The sequence below is a fragment of the Homarus americanus genome, unplaced genomic scaffold (assembly GCF_018991925.1).
Source record: "Homarus americanus isolate GMGI-L3 unplaced genomic scaffold, GMGI_Hamer_2.0 scaffold55693, whole genome shotgun sequence".
NCBI classification, from domain to species: domain Eukaryota; kingdom Metazoa; phylum Arthropoda; class Malacostraca; order Decapoda; family Nephropidae; genus Homarus; species Homarus americanus.
This window is the reverse complement of record NW_024720838.1, coordinates 73,554-94,163: the sequence shown is the minus strand read 5'-3', so window position 1 is coordinate 94,163 and position 20,610 is coordinate 73,554. Positions and strand designations below refer to the sequence as shown.

General features: G+C 44.9%; 2 protein-coding genes across 2 annotated transcripts; both read right to left on the bottom strand.

The window, feature by feature from the left end:
- Window positions 1–3,698: 3,698 nt before the first annotated feature.
- LOC121861278 lies at window positions 3,699–9,343 on the bottom strand. The gene is made up of 5 exons (XM_042358925.1): window positions 9,227–9,343; window positions 7,879–8,147; window positions 7,665–7,725; window positions 4,172–4,758; window positions 3,699–4,022 (listed from the first exon to the last, which is right to left on the bottom strand). The coding sequence occupies exons 2-4, from the start codon at window positions 8,143–8,145 to the stop codon at window positions 4,307–4,309; spliced, it is 780 nt and encodes a 259-aa protein (XP_042214859.1). The 5' UTR covers window positions 8,146–8,147; window positions 9,227–9,343; the 3' UTR covers window positions 3,699–4,022; window positions 4,172–4,306.
- Window positions 9,344–13,363: 4,020 nt separating this feature from the next.
- Window positions 13,364–15,358, bottom strand: LOC121861274. Its single transcript, XM_042358918.1, has 3 exons — window positions 15,190–15,358; window positions 14,751–14,912; window positions 13,364–13,521 (listed from the first exon to the last, which is right to left on the bottom strand). The coding sequence occupies exons 1-3, from the start codon at window positions 15,356–15,358 to the stop codon at window positions 13,364–13,366; spliced, it is 489 nt and encodes a 162-aa protein (XP_042214852.1).
- Between the last annotated feature and the right edge of the window lie 5,252 nt (window positions 15,359–20,610).

Genomic DNA, 20,610 nt, shown 5'->3' with positions numbered 1-20,610 from the left:
ACGATCACGGAGACGATCACGGAGACGATCCACGGAGATGATCCACGGAGACGATCCACGGAGATGATCCACGAGACGATCCACGGAGACGATTCACGGAGCGATCACGGAGATGATCCATGAGACGATCACGAGACGATCCAGAGATGATCCACGGAGACGATCCACAGACGATCACGGAGACGATCCACGAGATGATCCACGGAGATGATCCATACGGAGATGATCCACGGAGACGATCCACGGAGATGATCCACGGAGACGATCCACGGAGATGATCCACGGAGACGATCCACGGAGACGATCCACGGAGACGATCCACGGAGACGATCCACGGAGACGATCACGGAGATGATCCACGGAGACGATCCACGGAGACGATCCACGGAGATGATCCACGGAGACGATCCACGGAGATGATCACGGAGAGATCCACGAGACGATCCACGGAGACGATCCACAGAGATGATCCACGGAGACGATCACGGAGATGATCCACGGAGATGATCCACAGAGATGATCCACGAGACGATCCACGGAGATGATCCACGGAGATGATTCAGACAGACAGACAGAGATACACACAAAGCCAGCCAAATGTGTACATAAACACAAACAGACATACAGACAAATAGACACCTAAACACAAACAAACACAAACAAACACACAAACAAAACAGACAAACACACAAACACAAAAGAGACAAACACACAAACACAAACAAACACACAAACAAAACAGACAAACACACAAACAAAACAGACAAACACAAACACAACAGACAAACACACAAACACAACAGACAAACACACAAACACAAACAGACAAACACACAAACACAACAGACAAACACACAAACACAACAGACAAACACACAAACACAACAGACAAACACACAAACACAACAGACAAACACACAAACACAACAGACAAACACACAAACACAACAGACAACACAAACAAAACAGACAAACACACAAACAAAACAGACAAACACACAAACACAAAGACAAACACACAAACAAACAGACAAACACACAAACAAAACAGACAAACACACAAACACAACAGACAAACACACAAACACAAACAGACAAACACACAAACAAAACAGACAAACACACAAACACAACAGACAAACAAAAACAGACAAACACACAAACAAAACAGACAAACACACAAACAAAACAGACAAACACACAAACACAACAGACAACACACAAACACAACAGACAAACACACAAACACAACAGACAAACACACAAACACAACAGACAAACACACAAACAAAACAGACAAACACACAAACAAACAGACAAACACACAAACACAACAGACAAACACACAAACAAAACAGACAAACACACAAACAAAACAGACAAACACAAACAAACAGACAAACACACAAACACAACAGACAAACACACAAACAAAACAGACAAACACACAAACACAACAGACAAAAACACACAAACACAACAGACAAACACACAAACAAAACAACAAACACACAAACACAACAGACAAAACAAACACAAACACACAAACAAAAAACAACACACAAACAAAAACAGACAAAACACAAACACAACAGACAAACACAAACACAACAGACAAAACAAAAACAACAGACAAACACACAAACAAACAGACAAACACACAAACACAACAACAGACAAACACACAAACACAACAGACAAACACACAAACAAAACAGACAGACACACAAACACAACGAACCAAACACACAAACACAACAGACAAACACACAAACACAACAGACAAACACACAAACACAACAGACAAACACACAAACACAACAGACAAACACACAAACACAACAGACAAACACACAAACAAAACAGACAAACACACAAACAAAACAGACAAACACACAAACAAAACAGACAAACACACAAACAAAACAGACAAACACACAAACAAAACAGACAAACACACAAACACAAACAGACAACACACAAACACAACAGACAAACACACAAACACAACAGACAAACACACAAACAAAACAGACAAACACACAAACACAACAGACAAACACACAAACAAAACAGACAAACACACACACAACAGACAAACACAAACAAAACAGACAAACACACAAACACAACAGACAAACACACAAACACAACAGACAAACACAAACACAACAGACAAACACACAAACACAACAGACAAACACACAAACACAACAGACAAACACACAAACAAAACAGACAAACACACAAACACAACAGACAAACACACAAACAAAAACAGACAAACACAAAAACACAACAGACAAACACACAAACAAAACAGACAAACACACAAACACAACAGACAAACACAAACAAAACAGACAAACAAAACAGACAAACACACAAACAAAACAGACAAACAAACAAACAAAACAGACAGACAAACAAAACAAACACACAAACACAACAGACAAACACAAACAAACGCAACAGACAAACACACAAACACAACAGACACACAAACACAGAGCGAGGAATAAAGACAACAACAACAACACAACAAGAGAGCCAGTGAACCATGACCAAATAACTCAAGACATAATGGTCGGTAATCTGAAAAATTTCCCCCAATACCCGACCTTAATGAATAACACCACATATGACCTTCTTGCTCTCTAAACGTCGGGTAATTTGCATATCATTTCCATACTAAACACTTTATTGTGGTGTGTGTGTTAGGGGGCCGTGGACCCTAGACCCCTGGACCCCTGATCGTGAGGGTGCTCTCAGGTGACGGAGCGGCTCGTTTTTTAGTTAATTTAATTACTTATCTACGTTAACTAACCTAACTTAACCTAACCTAACCTAACTTAACCTAACCTAACCTAATTTAACTTAACCTAATTTAACCTAACCTAAATTATCTAACCTAACCTAACCCAACCTAACCTAGCCTCTCTACATAAGGGCAAAAGTAGAGGTCTGGTTATGAAAGGATACAAGTATATGTTTTCTTTAAAGGTGAATTGTCAGCATAGGATAAAACGTCAGCATAATCATCAGCATAAAGACGTCAGCATTGTGTTTTCAGAAAGGAGAGACGTCTTTAAGTGATTATTTAAGGCTGACAGATTTTAACAGCGACTCTTCATCTACCTGGCTCTCAGCACCTAATTTACATATCACACGTCCACCAAAAATTTACTCTTTGAAAAGATTTGAGACTGAGTATTTTTGGTGTGTGTGTGTGTGTGTGTGTTGGAAAAAAACTTATGGACTCACACACACACACATCGCCACACACACACTCACCCTGACCCCCCCCACACACACACACACCTGGCCCCCCACCCCACACACACACACCCTGACACCCCCCACACACACCCTGACCTCCTCTCCACACACACACACAGCATCAGTCATCAAGGGAATACCAACAGCAACACTAATTAAGGCACAGAGAGTTACTAGTCCAGACCCTCAAAAGCTTCACATGATAGAATCTCTGTGTAGCCCCTATATACAATGATATACACACCTTCATTAATACAAACTCATGCACCACTCAGGCAATGCATTTTATAATCCACCTACTGAATGTTTTTTTTTTTACTCGTAATATTTTCTTTTCACTCATATTTTAAAATTTCAATAGTAATATATATATTTTTTTGGGGGGTGTGATTCAATTCTAGGTTATGTAAAGACTAGTCTACTGGGTTAGTACTGTTTAATTAATTTACTATCGTTATGGTACAGGTGGTTAGTGCCCTGGCCTGATACACTAACACAACAACTACCATTAAATAACTACTGTACTCTCAGGATATATTTACTTAGCAAAATATAAAACTAACTTTTTTATTTTTAAGAGAGAGACCAGTAGGAACAGTCAGCCATCTTGAAGGTCGTGTGAACACTTTGTAATGAGGTGCCGAGTATGTCTTGTCAGTGTCAGCAAAGTCCTTTTGTATGCTGACACTTATTGTTGTTGTTGTTGTAATGAGTAAAATCAGTCATTCTGGATCTCATGTCACCTGCAAATCGAGAAAAATAAAAATAATAATAATCTCAAATACTAAGATTTTATGCTGATTAAGTTGTTATTAATTATGGCGTTATGGCATCTGTAAGTTTGGTGTTACTTTTAGTGTTGGTTAAGATAGCAACAGAGGCTGACACTCACGCTGTAACACTCGTCAGGCGGCGTCTGTGTACTCCTGCCTGTGAAGCCTCAACACCCAGCTAGTAGTAACTTTCAGCTTCATCATTACGGGTTGTGTGTGGGAGGTGGTGCCCCTTCAGTGTCTCCGTCAAGGGGTCAGGACAGGCTAGGAACACTGGTGGATAGAACCCCTGAGGAACACCACTGCTGGGTTCTCTCCTCCTCCTTCTGCACCTCTTCCTCCAGGGCTCCTTGGTTGTCTCCCTCAAGGTACAAGGACAGGCTAGGGGCAGCAGGAGGTAACACCATCTCTGTAGAGCACCAGTGTGGGCCCCTCGCTGCCTCCTCCAGGTGTAAAGACAAACTAGGAACAAAGGAGGATGCCAGCCCCGAAGAACACCACTCTGAGGCCATCACTTCCTGTTCTTCACCGCCTCCTTCAAGGTGTAAGGGCTGGTTAGGAACAGAGGTGGATGCTACCCTTGCCGGACACCACTGCGGAGCTCTCATCTCCTCCCCTGACTGACATACACGGCTGACGGATACTGACGGCTGACACGCGCGGCTGATAGGTACTGGCGATATGTCCACATGAAAGGTCTGGAACACTAACAACATTAATCTTATCAATTACTTAGAATTTAACTTTAGAGAGAGAGAGAGAGAGAGAGAGAGAGAGAGAGAGAGAGAGAGAGAGAGAGAGAGAGAGAGAGAGAGAGAGAGAGAGAGAGAGATTAATAACAAGATCAGGGTATAAGAAGGAACAATTATATTAAGAATTACATACGAAGATCATAACACAACCTTCAAGACATCTGGAATAACATGTCACCTGTTGGAGGAATAACTCGAACTTGCTCCTTACGACACGAACCAAGTAGAAGCTGGCGAACGGTCGTCTGACGTTCACTTGTATAGGATGAATGGGAACCTAAAGCCCAGGCGCTGTCGATTGCTCGTGTTGGCGATGTGTATATTGGGGTTGGCTGCTGTGTGTGTGTGTGTGTGTGTGTGTGTGTGTGTGTGTGTGTGTGTGTGTGTGTGTGTGTGTGTGTGTGTGTGTGTGTGTCTGTATGAATTACCAAACAATTTTGTTGATAAACCTGGCATGTACACACTGACATGTACACACCAGCCTGTATACACTGACATGTACACACTGACCTATACACACCGGCCTGTAAACACCAGCCTGCACACATCGGCCTGTACACACACACCGGCCGCTTCAATTAGTGCTAAATGATGGTGTACAGAACATGGACAAACATCAACACCAAAAAAGTTAAAACATTTTACTGTAGAAACTTAATGACCGGACCAATTACAGAGGTCACCTGGCCAACCACCTGACCTGACTAACCTAATGACCGGACCATTACAGAGGTCACCTGGCCACCACCTGAACCTGACCAGTGGACCAATTACAGAGGTCACCTGGCCACAACCTGACTTGACCTGACCTAACCTAATGACCGGACCAATTACAGAGGTCACCTGGCCACCACCTGACCTGACCTGACCTAACCTAATGACGGACCAATTACAGAGGTCACCTGGCCACCACCTGACCTGACCTAACCTAATGACGACCAATTACAGAGGTCACCTGGCCACAACCTGACCTGACCTAACCTAATGACCGGCAATTACAGAGGTCACCTGGCCACCTGACCTGACCTGACCTAACCTAATGACCCAATTACAGAGGTCACCTGGCCACAACCTTACCTGACCTGACTCTAACCTAATGACCGACCAATTACAGAGGTCACCTGGCCACAACCTTACCTGACCTGACCTAACCTAATGACCGGACCAATTACAGAGGTCACCTGACCTGACCCAACCTAATGACCGGACCAATTACAGAGGTCTCCTGGCCACCACCTGACCTGAACTGACCTAACCTAATGACCGGACCAATTACAGAGGTCACCTGGCCACCACCTGACCTGACCTAACCTAATGACCGGACCAATTACAGAGGTCACCTGGCCACCACCTGACCTGATCTGACCTAACCTAATGACTGGACTAATTACAGAGGTCACCTGGCCACAACCTGACCTGACCTGACCTAACCTAATGACTGACCAATTACAGAGGTCACCTGGCCACCACCTTACCTGACCTGACCTAACCTAATGACTGACCAATTACAGAGGTCTCCTGGCCACCACCTGACCTGAACTGACCTAACCTAATGACCGGACCAATTACAGAGGTCACCTGGCCACCACCTGACCTGACCTAACCTAATGACTGGACTAACAGAGGTCACCTGGCCACCACCTGACCTGATCTGACCTAACCTAATGACTGACCAATTACAGAGGTCACCTGGCCACAACCTGACCTGACCTGACCTAACCTAATGACCGGACCAATTACAGAGGTCACCTGGCCACCACCTGACCTGACCTAACCTAATGACCGGACCAATTACAGAGGTCACCTGGCCACAACCTGACCTGACCTAACCTAGTGACCGGGCCAATTACAGAGGTCACCTGGCCACAACCTTACCTGACCTGACCTAACCTAATGACGGACCAATTACAGAGGTCACCTGGCCACCACCTGACCTGACCTGATCTAACCTAATGACCGGACCAATTACAGAGGTCACCTGGCCACAACCTGACCTGACCTGATCTAACCTAATGACGGACCAATTACAGAGGTCACCTGGCCACCACCTGACCTGACCTGATCTAACCTAATGACCGGACCAATTACAGAGGTCACCTGGCCAGCACCTGACCTGACCTAACCTAATCTATCTGACTTAACCAGACTTGTTCTGACGTAGCCTAACCTAACTTTATCTTCTGACCCACCCACCCACCCACCAACACGCACACACACACACACACACACACACACACACACACACACACACACACACACACACACACACACACCAGAGTTATATATATGATGATGACAGACAGAGTGTATACAGACAGGTGTATAAATATTAAAACAATACCTATCTGTGTAATGGTTTGTAATACACATTTGTCTACAGGTGAGACAAAAACTACCTGTGTGTACCAGCTGGCTCTGATGTGTGGCTGTATGTATATGTGTGTGTGTGTATGTGTGTGTGTGTGTGTGTGTGTTGTGTAATAGTAATGTGTGTGTGTGTGTGTGTGTGTGTGTGTGTATGCAGTGATACATTGGTCTGTTTATGCATGTTCTACACACTTCACTACATTACACTACATTACACTACACTACGATACACTATACTACACAATTTTACACTACACTACACTGAAATATTTCTGAGTTAAGAGAAAAATGCCACGCTCCACTGAGCTCTCTCTCTCTCTCTCTCTCTCTCTCTCTCTCTCTCTCTCTCTCTCTCTCTCTCTCTCTCTCTCTTCCTCTCTTTTTAATATTAGTGAAACGTGAAGGGGTTTTGACGTGAGTTGTTCCTCCACACACACACACACACACACACACACACACACACACACACACACACACACACACACACACCTACCTGTAGTGGTGTCACAGGAGTGGCAGCTGGTTCCCCCCGTCACCATCTCCGTCAGGTTCACCTGTAGTGTGAAACAAACAACACCTGAGTCACCTTAATTACTCTGAGGCACCTGACCCACTAACTACGGTACCATCACTATAAACAGTACCCTTAACCACTACCGCTAACTACCCTTAACCACTACCCTTAACTACCCTTAACCACTACTAACCTGTTCTCCTTGTGTAAGTCTTGTTATGAGCTGACCATGACGTGTCCTCACCACCACAACCACCACTACCACCACCACCACCACCACTCCTACCACCATCACCATTGCCGGTACAACCATCTGCCACCAGCTAGCCTCATCACCATCTGAATTATCATCGTCTCTGGTAGGGCCGCCGTCGACACCCCCACCAGGCACGCCCGTCCTTCCTCCGCCGCCCGTGCTTCCTCCTTCAGCGCCTCCGCCATCAGTAAGCCCAGTTGGCATCCCTGAGGGAGTAATATATACGTCAACAAGGAAGAGGTTTATCGTTCACATCCCTAGAAACTATGAGTAAGTTTTTGATCTGAAATTCATCTCATGCATAAATACGTGTTATTGTGTGTTGTTAGTGGTTATAAGCGTACACACATATATACATACATGTTTACAAGAATTTATACACACTACACACACACACACACACACACACACACACAAACAAACACTATCTGATAATCACAAGTACTACTACTACTAATAATAAAAATAACAATAATAAAAGTAAAAGCAAACATCAAAAACAACAACAATAATAATAATAATAATAATAATAAAAACATCAATAATAATAATAATAATAATAACAAAAAACATCAATAATAATAATAATAATAATAATAATAATAATAATAATAAATATTAATAATAACAAAAATCAAGTACAGTACAAGACGAGGCTACAAAGCTGAACAGGGAACAAGGGAATAAGGCTCAACAAGGGTTAACAGCATAAAATTAGAATTAGTCAAGAGTTAAGACCGAGTGTGAGCTGGTCCTTGAGAGCTGGTTTAGTAAGCTGGTAATGTTGTCTTGATGAAAGTTATATCTCAACATGGTCTCTTTCTCTCTCTCTCTCTCTCTTTGTTTTTTTGTTCTTTTCTCTCTCTCTTTTTTCTGTCTTTCTTCTTTTTTCTTTTATCTGTTCATTTCTTGTACCACTCTCTCTCTCTCTCTCTCTCTCTCTCTCTCTCTCTCTCTCTCTCTCTCTCTCTCTCTCTCTTCTCTCTCTTTTTATCTGTATCTCACTTTCTTGTACCCTCTCTCTCTCTCTCTCTCTCTCTTTTTATGTCTCCTTCTTCACCCCTCTCTCTCTCTCTCTCTCTCTCTCTCTCTCTCTCTCTCTCTCTCTTTTATCTGTATCTCATTTTATTGTACCACCTCTCTCTCTCTCTCTCTCTTTATCCGTCTCTCTACTTGCTTTCCCACCCTCCCCTCTCTCTCTCTCTTGTACTCTCTTTCCGTCTCTCTCTCTCTCTCTCTCTCTCTCTCTCTCTCTCTCTCTCACCAGCATGGGTACGGTACTCACGGATGACGGTCTGAGCGTTGTCGTAGAGGTGAAGGCCGTGGCACGACGGACGGACTGGCCCTTCCGTGTTGGTCACCCGCACTACCACCAGCGAACTCCTGTCCCGCCTCTAGACCTCTCACGCTGAAGAAGAGGTCACGGTGAGTCAGGAGGGTGTCAGGGGGTTAGAAGTGGTCACAGTGAGTCAGGAGGGTGTCAGGGGGTTAGATGGGGTCAGGGGTGTCAGAGGGTGTCAGGGGGGTTAGATGGGTCAGGGGGTGTCAGGAGGTGTCAGGGGGTTAGATGGGGTCAGGGGTGTCAGGAGGGTGTCAGGGGGTTAGATGGGGTCAGGGGTGTCAGAGGTGTCAGGGGGGTTAGATGGGGTCAGGGGTGTCAAGAGGGTGTCAGGGGGTTAGATGGGGTCAGGGTGAGGTCAGGAGGAGTGTCAGGGGGTTAGATGGGGTCAGGGGTGAGGTCAGGAGGGTGTCAGAGGGTTTAGATGGGGTCAGGGGGTCAAGAGGGTGTCAGGGGGTTAGATGGGGTCAGGGGTGTCAAGAAGGTGTCAGGGGGTTAGATGGGGTCAGGGTGAGGTCAAGAGGGTGTCAGAGGGGGTTTAGATGGGTCAGGGGGTCAAGAGGTGTCAGGGGGTTAGATGGGGTCAGGAGGGTGTCAGGAGGGTGTCAGGGGTTAGAAGTGGTCACGGTGAGGTCAGGAGGTGTCAGGGGGGTTAGATGGGGTCAGGGGTGTCAAGAGGGTGTCAGGGGGTTAGATGGGTCAGGGGTGTCAGGAAGGTGTCAGGGGGTTAGATGGGGTCAGGGGGTAAAAGCGTGTCAGCAGGATGTCAGGAGGTCGGGTTAAGTTAGTCTGAAGGGGCGAATGAAGGAGGTTGATTTACATTATTATTATTGGTTCATTATGAGGAAGACAGACAGGTTGACAGACAGACAGGTAGACAGACAGACAGAACAAACAGACGAACAAAAATACAGCCACAAGACAGACGAGCCCCAGCCAGCCAACCATACAGACAGCAATCAGCAAGCCAACCATACAGACAGCCAATCAGCAAGCCAACATACGACAGACACAGACAGACAGACAGCCCCAGCCAGCCAACCATACAGACAGCCAACCATACAGACAGCCAACCAGCAACGCCACAGACAGACAGACGGACAGCCAATCGCAAGCCAACCATACAGACAGACAGATGAACAGACAGACAGCCGCCCAGCCAGCCAACCATACAGACAGCCAACCATACAGATAGCCAGACAGACAGATAACAGACAGACAGACAGACAGACAGCAATGACAGATAGACAGACAGACGGACAGCCAATCAGCAAGCCAACCATACAGACAGACAGATAGACAGACAGACAGACGCCGCCCAGCCAGCCAACCATACAGACAGCCGAGACAGATAGACAACAGACAGACAGACGCCAGATAAGCGCCCGCCCCAACCATCGACGCCAACCAGCAGCCAACCATACGAACAGCCGAATGACAGCAGCCAGCCAGACGAACGAACAGACAGCCAGAATGAACAGACAGCCAGATAGACAGATAGCCAGACAGACAGACAGCCAGATTTAAGCCTCACCCCACTTTAAGATTAAACCACAAACACAGTCTAACTTTAAGAGAAAAATTTAACCATTAGTTAATAAATTATAATGAATGACAACGTAACATCAGTGTATGTGTGTCCATTGTAAACACTAAAAACAAACACACAAACAAACACACAAACAAACACACAAACAAACAAACAAACAAACAAACACACAAACAAAAACACACATACAAACAAACAAACACACAAACAAACACATAAACAAACAAACAAACAAACAAACACAAACAAACACTTACACAAACACACAAACAAACACATAAACAAACACAAACACACAATACACAAACACAAACAAACAAACAAACACACATACAAACAAACAAACACAAACAAACACTTACACAAACACACAAACAAACAAACACAAACAAACACTTACACAAACACAAACAAACATAAACAAACACACAAACACACAAACAAACACAAACACACAAACAAACAAAACAAACACTTACACAAACACAGGAGAGGATGAGGTTAGGAGGAGATGACCAAGTGAAAGGTTGCCTCGTTCTCTTGGTCCCTCCTGCTGCTGCTCCTCCTGCTGCTGCTGCTCCTGCTGCTGCTGCTCCTCCTGCCCTCCACCTGCTGCTCCTCCTCCTCCTCCCGTCTGCTGAGGCCTCTGCTACTACTGCTGCCTCCGTCCCCTTCTGTTTGTGTGAAAGAGAGAGAATGAGATAGAGAAGCAAATAGCTCGAGAGATAACCTAACCTAACCTAAACCTAACCCAACCTAAACCCAACCTAACCCAACCTAAACCTAACCTAACCTAAACCAACCTAAACCCAACCTAACCTAAACCTAACCTTAAACCTAACCTAACCTAAACCTAACCTAACCTAACCTAAACCTAACCTGACCTAACCTAACCTGACCCAACCTAACCTAACCTAAACCTAACCTAACCTATCCCAAACCTAACCTAACCTAAACCTAACCTGACCCAACCTAACCTAAACCTAACCTAACCCCAAACCTAACCTGAACCTAACCTAACCTGACCTAACCTAACCTAACCTAAACCCAACAAACCTAACCTAACCTAAACCTAACCTAACCTAACCTGACCCAACCTAACCTAACCCAACCTAAACCTAACCTAACCCAACCAACCTAACCTAACCTAACCTAACCTAACTACCTTGATCCACCACCACCACCTCCACCACAACCATCACCCCTCACTACCACCACACCACCCCATCCCACCATAACCACAATCACCCACCTCATCCCCCACCACCAATCACCACCCTCATCCCCACCACTACCACCACAATTACCACCCCATCCCACCACAACCACCCATCACCACCCCATCCCCACCACAACCACCACAATCACCACCCTCATCCCCACCACAACCACCACAATCACCACCCCATCCCCACCACAACCACCACAATCACCACTCATCCCCACCCTCATCCCCACCACAACCACCACAATCACCACCCCCATCCCCACCACAACCACCACAATCACCACCCTCATCCCCACCACAACCACCACAATCACCACCCTCATCCCCACCACAACCACCACAATCACCACCCTCATCCCCACCACAACCACCACAATCACCACCCTCATCCCCCACCACCACAATCACCACCCTCATCCCACCACACCACAATCCCCTATCCACACACCCACCCCATCCCACCACAACCACCACAATCACCACCCTCATCCCCACCACAACCACCACAATCACCACCCCTCATCCCACCACAACCACCACAATCACCACCTCATCCCCACCACAACCACCACAATCACCACCCCCATCCCCACCACAACCACCACACCACCCTCATCCCCACCACAACCACCACAATCACCACCCTCATCCCCACCACAACCACCACAATCACCACCCTCATCCCCCACCACCACCACCACCACCACCACCCACCTCCATCATCAAGCGTCTCACCTGGGCAGATTAATGACCATCTAAGATTTACAGGTGACAAGTAAACATACATCACTTTACTGGGCATGTCCGGCCAGTCATTTGTTCCAACTTGGCGCAGCGCTGATGAGCTGTCAGGTGAGGGTGGGATGAGGGGGTGGGGTGGGTGGGGGAGAATGTCAGGAGAATGATGGGAAAGGCGGAAGGCAAGAGAGGAAAATGGTTTGTCTGGGTCCACTTGAACTGAACAGAACCCATTAAACACCCCAACAGAACCCATTAAACACCCCAAACAGAACCCATTAAACACCCCAAACAGAACCCATTAAACACCCAACAGAACCCATTACACACCCCCAACAGAACCCATTAAACACCCCAAACAGAACCCATTAAACACCCCAAACAAGACCCATTAAACACCCCAACAGAACCCATTAAACACCCCAACAGAACCCATTAAACACCCCAAACAGAACCCATTAAACACCCCAACAGGACCCATACACACTTAAACAGAACCCATTACACACCCCAACAGAACCCATTAAACACCCCAAACAGAACCCATTAATCACCCCAACAGAACCCATTAATCACCCCAACAGGACCCATTAGAACCCACCTGTGCATACACTAACAAGGTGTAGTTGGCCTGGTCACTCCTGAAGGCTCCGGAGCGACATCTGACGGTGAAGCCTGACGCGGTATGGTTGTCCACCTTACACCCAGCCACGGGACCTGGTCTACCTGAAGGAGGCAAAGTACAGTGCTCAGGGGGGTCTTAGAATACCCCGGGTGTAGACAATGGTTTAGACAGACAGACTTACGGGTGTAGACAATGGTTTAGACAGACTTACGGTGTAGACAATGGTTTGAACAGACTTCCGGGTGTAGACAATGGTTTGAATTGACTTACCCAGGTGTAGACAATGGTTTAGATTGACTTACTCCAGGTGTAGACAATGGTTTAGATTCACTTACCCGGTGTAAACTGGTTTGGACAGACTTATCCGGGTGTGAACAATGGTTTAGATGACTTACCCGGGTGAACAATGGTTTGAACAGACTTGCCCCGGTGTGGACAATGGTTTAGACACAGGTGTAGACAATGGTTTAGACAGACTTACCGGGTGTAGACAATGGTTTAGACAGACTTACCCCGGTGTAGACAATGGTTTGAACAGACTTACCTCGGGTGTAGACAATGGTTTAGACAGACTTACTCGGGTGTAGACAATGGTTTGGACAGACTTACGGGTGTAGACAATGGTTTGGACAGACTTACCCCGGGTGTAGACAATGGTTTAGACAGACTTACCTCGGGTGTAGACAATGGTTTAGACGACTTACGGGTGTAGACAATGGTTTGGACAGACTTACCGGGTGTAGACAATGGTTTGAACAGACTTACCCCGGGTGTAGACAATGGTTTAGACAGACTTACTCGGTGTGAACCAATGGTTTGAACAGACTTACCCCGGTGTGAACAATGGTTTGGACAGACTTACGGGTGTAGACAATGGTTTGAACTTAAGGTTGTAGACAATGGTTTAGATTGACTTACCCGGGTGTAGACAATGGTTTAGAACAGACTTTGGGTGTAGACAATGGTTTAGATTGACTTACCCCGGGTTTAGACAATGGTTTGGACAGACACGGTGTAGACAATGGTTTAGATTGACTTGCTGGTGTGAACAATGGTTTGAACAGACTTACTCGGGTGTAGACAATGGTTTGAACAGACTTACGGGTGTAGACAATGGTTTAGACAGACTTACCTCGGGTGTAGACAATGGTTTAGACTGACTTACCCCGGGTGTAGACAATGGTTTAGACAGACTTACCTCGGGTGTAGACAATGGTTTAGATTGACTTACCCCGGGTGTGAACAATGGTTTAGATTGACTTACCCCGGGTGTAGACAATGGTTTAGATTGACTTACCCCGGGTGTAGACAATGGTTTAGACAGACTTACCCCGGGTGTAGACGGTAAACTTGCAAGGCTCAATCTGTGTACCGATGGCGTTCTTGGCCCAACACAACACCTGTACACGTTCCTCTTGTAGGCGGGTCAAGGTGTATCTGCCCGTCAGCCCTTCTGTCCGCCCTACACTCTCCAGCCTCTCCCGGACGCCCTCTGGTGGGACGGATGGAAGGGATGAGGGACGGAAAATGTGGTGGAAAGGAAATATAGTGAGGGAGATTGTGAGAAATGGTGAGGGGAGATGAAGACAGGTGAGGGGAGGTGAAGACAGGTGAGGATAGGTGAGGGGAGGTGAGGACAGGTAAGGAGATGTGGGGACAGGTGAGGATGGGTGTGGGGGAGGTGAGGACATGGGGATGGGTGAGAACAGGTGGGGGGTGAGGACAGGTGAGAGGAGGTGAGGACAGGTAAGGGGGGCAGACACACTCACCTGGCGTCCTCCTCAGTGCCCAGGTGAAGGTGAGGGCAGGGGGGTAGGCACGGACTCTACACCTCACGGACACAGAGCCCCCACGGACGCCCACGTACTGCCTCCGTTGTTCCTCCTCACACACCGGGAGACTGTGGTGAGAGAGAGAGAGAGAGAGAGAGAGAGACATGGTTAAGAGACATGGTTAAAGAGAGACGGCAGAGAGAGAGCATGGTTAAAGAGAGAGAGACAGAGAGAGAGAGATGAGCAGCGTTGAAGAGAGAGAAAAATAAACGCCATTTTTGTCACCAGGTGGAGTAAATAATTAAAGGACAGGTAAGGCTGTGACCAACACTGACACAGGCATTGCCTTTCCCTTGTACAGGTGTGACACGTAAACAACTTGATTCTCTCTCACTTTCTCACGTTCTCTTTCTTTCTTTCTTTCGTTTTTGTCTTTTCTCTCTCTCTCTCTCTTTTTTTCTTCCTGTCTATCTCTCTGTCTCTCTTTAACCATGTCTCTCTCTCTTTTTTTTTTCAACCCCTAACAGTATACAGAAGAACTGTCCGTTATATGGAGGGTCCGTTAGATGTAAAACCTCCTCTTCCAACTAACGGATTATATGAAACAGAGTTCGTTATATCGAGGTATTACTGTAATTAAATCTTGCTGTTCCAAATAAGCGGGGTCCTGTCCACTGGGAGGGCAACAACGTGCTAACCAACACTGACGCACACACACACACACACACACACACACACACACACACACACTTCATTCATTGATTTCATTTCTATCAGTGACCAACTTTAATTCATATATTTTGTTTCATATAATTATTCTGGACAGCTGGTGATGACCAACATTATACGTACATACATACACTATATACACATACATACATACATACATACATACATACACTATCTATATATCTATCTATCCAGGAGGGAATATCGGAGAATTTGTTATCAGATCAATAAATATCGGAGAAGACAAAGAAGATTGGCCAAAATGGGCGGAAAATCGGTCTAAAAGGTGAAAATCGGGGGAGGAGAATGACCGACTTGGCAACACTGGCTGATTGAAATCAATCTCAGGTGAGTGACGAAAAATGAATACCTGTTCTTACCTCTTACTCATTCTTCTCTCACTCTTACTCATTCTTCTCTCGCTCTTACTCATTCTTCTCTCACTCTCACTCATTCTTCTCTCACTCTCCACTCATTCTTCTCTCACTCTTACTCATTCTTCTCTCACTCTTACTCATTCTTCTCTCACTCTTACTCATTCTTCTCTCACCTCTTACTCATTCTTCTCTCACTCTTACTCATTCTTCTCTCCTCTCACTCATTCTTCTCTCACTCTTACTCATTCTTCTCTCCTCTTACTCTTATTCTCTCCTCTTACTCATTCTTCTTTCGCTCTTACTCATTCTTCTCTCCACTCTCACTCATTCTTCTCTCACTCTTACTCATTCTTCTCCTCTTACTCATTCTTCTCTCGCTCTTACTCATTCTTCTTTCCTCTTACTCATTCTTCTCTCTCACTCTTACTCATTCTTCTCTCGCTCTTACTCATTCTTCTCTCCACTCTTATACATTCTTCTCTCACTCTTACTCATTCTTCTCTCCTCTTACTCATTCTTCTCTCACTCTTACTCATTCTTCTCTCTCATCTTACTCATCTTTCCTCTCGCTCCACTATTCTTCTCTCACTTACTCATTCTTTCTCTCACTCTCACTAATCCTTCTCTCACCCTTACTCATTCTTCTCTCGCTCTTACTCATTCTTCTCCACCTTACTCCATTCTTTTCTCACCCACTCATTCTTTCCTCTCAATTTCCACCTTCTCCTCACTCTACTCATTCTCTCGCTCACTCATCTCTTCCTCACTCTTACTCATTCTTCTCACTCTCACTAATTCTTCTCTCACTCTACTCACCTTTCTCACCTTACTCATTCTTCTCTCACCTTACTCATTCTTCTCTCTCACCTCACTCATTCTTCTCTCTCAATTTTACCATTCTTCTCTCACTCTTACTCATTCTTCTCACTCTTCACTATCTTTCTCTCACTCTTACTCATTCTTCTCTCACTCTTACTCATTCTTCTCTCTACTCCCCTTACTCATTCTTCTCTCACCTTACTCATCTCTTCTCTCTCATTTCCTCATCTTCTTCTCTTACTCCCCATTATCTCCTTCCACTCTTATCACCATTCTTCTCTCAATTTTACTCATCTCTTCTCTACCTACTCATTCTTTCCTCTCACCTACTCATTCTTCTCTCCACTCTTACTCATTCTTCTCTCAGTTTACTCATTCTTCTCTCTGCTCTTACCATTCTTCTCACTTACTCATTCTTCTCTCACTCTTACTCATTCTTTCTCTCTCTCTTACCATCTCTCACTCTTACTCATTTTCACTCTTACTCATTCTTTTCTCTCGCTCTACACATTCTTATTCATTCCTCAATGTATGTATGTATGTATGTATGTATGTATGTATGTATGTATGTATGTATGTATGTATGTATGTATTATGGGTACAGAACACACTCACAGTGTATGTATGTATGTATGTATGTATGTATGTATGTATGTATGTATGTATTGGTGGTACAGAACACACTCACACAGCACGTTGAGAGTGCTGTAACCATCACCCACACTGTTACTGGCCAGACAGGTAGAGTCCCGCAGGTCGGCTCACAGCACCCAGTCGCAGGGTCGTGTTCCGCACCCTTCATCTTCCCGCACCCTCAGCGCCCGACCCGTGGCAAATATCACACTACCATCATTATAAGTGCCTGTATTAGTTACTTATATTAATTAAGCATTACTTAGCACTTAAGAACTAATTATTTGATATTAAAATTATCTATAGATGTTGGTACAGTAAATTCTAGACACTAGGAGGCTTACTTTACAGTGAGAGGTGAGTAAATAGGTTCACTTAGACTCATAATACAGAATAGGTGACTAAATAGACTCACCTAGAGACTCATAAACATGAATCAGATGACTAGGTGACTTAGAGACACCCCTTGAAATTCACATTATAATACCAGGTGACGTTGTAGACTCGTGGATTTGCCTGAGGTGACAGGTGAAGGTGACAGATTCCCTCCTGCACCGTCACATTACCACCTTCCTGTTCGCTCATGTTCACGCGGGCCATTGGTACGACTACGGAACACAGAGACAGAATAACAGCGTAATAATGAAACTGGGGAAAAAATGACGATAGAGAGGAAATAATAGGGAAATTATATGTGAATAGTGGAAATATTACCACAGGATTCAGATTAAGGTGTGAAGCTTGTCTGAGGAGAGAGAGAGAGAGAGAGAGAGAGAGAGAGAGAGAGAGAGAGATAACATGTAGAATTAATTGAGACACACACATACACACACACACACACACAGACACACACACAGACAGACACACACACAGACACAGACACACACAAAGACACAACTCACAGTAAACATCAAGAGCCAGTTGGTCTTGCAGGGCCAACTTGGGGCAGGTTGGGACTGACGGCTTTACAAAGGAGAACATGACTGTGGTTGTCAGCTGGGGTCACTCTAGCCTGCTGACAAACACATCCACCCCTTGCCTCCTGACACAAAGAGATGAAAAAGTGAGATTAGTGTCAGGTCAACCCCAAAGACAGTGAGATTAGTGTCAGGTAAACCCAAAACAGTGAGATTAGCGTCAGGTAAATCCCAAACAGTGAGATTAGTGTCAGGTAAATCCCAAAACAGTGAGATTAGTGTCAGGTCAACCCCCAAAAACAGTGAGATTAGTGTCAGGTAAATCCCAAAACAGTGAGATTAGTGTCAGGTAATTTCAAAACAGTGAGATTAGTGTCAGGTCAACCTCAAAAACAGTGAGATTAGTGTCAGGTCAACCCCAAAGACAGTGAGATTAGTGTCAGGTAAATCCCAAAAACAGTGAGATTAGCGTCAGATCAGCCCCCAAAACTAAGATTAGTGTCAGGTAAATCCCAAAACAGTGAGATTAGTGTCAGGTCAACCCCAAAAACAGTGAGAGTTAGTGTCAGGTAAACCCCAAAAACAGTGAGATTAGTGTCAGGTAAATCCAAACAGTGAGATTAGTGTCAGATCAAACCCCCAAAAATATTAATCTCTTGTTGATTCAAGTAGAGAGATAGGGTTGTAGAGGTCACAGGAGGAGGAGGAGGGAGGAAGAGGTAGAGGAGGAGGAGGAGGTAAGAATTAACACAATATTTCATCCGAGCAAAATAAAATTCCTTTAATATCCATCGTCTGCAACACAACAAAGCCGCAACTTGCAATAAAAATCACTCAATGGAGCTCTGCAACACAACACAACACGATATAAAGTTGCAATAAGTATTACAGGTGATAATGCAACACACAAAACACAGGTAAAGAACGTAACAACCTTTAAGAATTCTCCTTGTATCGTAGGTAAAGGAACGAGTAACATTGTTCTTTTATCCCAGGTTACAATATTCACCTGGGTATGTGGTTTTAATTAGTCACTTGGATTACCTGTACGTTCTCACCTGTCCCAAACTTAATTTAGAGATCGTGAGGGAATCAGCGGAGGGACTGGGTGTGACTGCTTGAGACCTGGAGTAATTATTTTGTGTTTCTAACCTCTCTTCTCCCTCTCCTCTCTCTCTCTCCCTTTCTCTCCCTCCTCTCCTTCTTCTTTCTTCTCCTCCTCTCCTTCTTTCTCCTCCTCTCCTTCTTCTTTCCTCCTCCTTTCTTTCTTTCCTCCTTTTTCTTTCTTTCCTCTTTCTTTTCTCTCTTTTCTTTCTCCTCTCTCTTTTCTTTCTTTCTTTCTTCTCTCGCCCTCCTTCTTCTTCTTCTCCTCTCCTTTCTCTTTCTCTCTCTCCTTTCTCTTTCTTCTCCTCTCTCTTGTCTGTCTGTATCTGCCTGTCTGTTTGCCTCCTCTCTCTTCCTTTCTTTCTCCTCCCATCCTTCTCCCACAAACCTTCCTACCCTACTGTCCTTCCAACCTCCTCTCACCCTCCTCCCTCACCTCCCTCACTAATTCTTCTCACCTACTCCAACACTGTCATCAACATGTCCCTCACACGTTCTTTATCACATATTTTAACGTGTTCTGTCCTGTCTTATTTATCACAGTTGACGGAGACGGAAGGACAGGGACGGTGAATATTGAAGACAGGAAATGGCACATGTTTATTTTGATTTAACTCAGATTTATTTTTTTCATCTTAATAACAACAACACTAATGACAACAACAATAACAACAACAATAATAACAATATCAACAACAACAATAATAATAACAATACAAAATATATAATAATAATAATAATCCTGACAGGTGAGTAATGAGCCGTGAACATGACGTAATTGTTATATACCTGAATATATAATAGCAGGTACACACACACACACACACACACACACACAC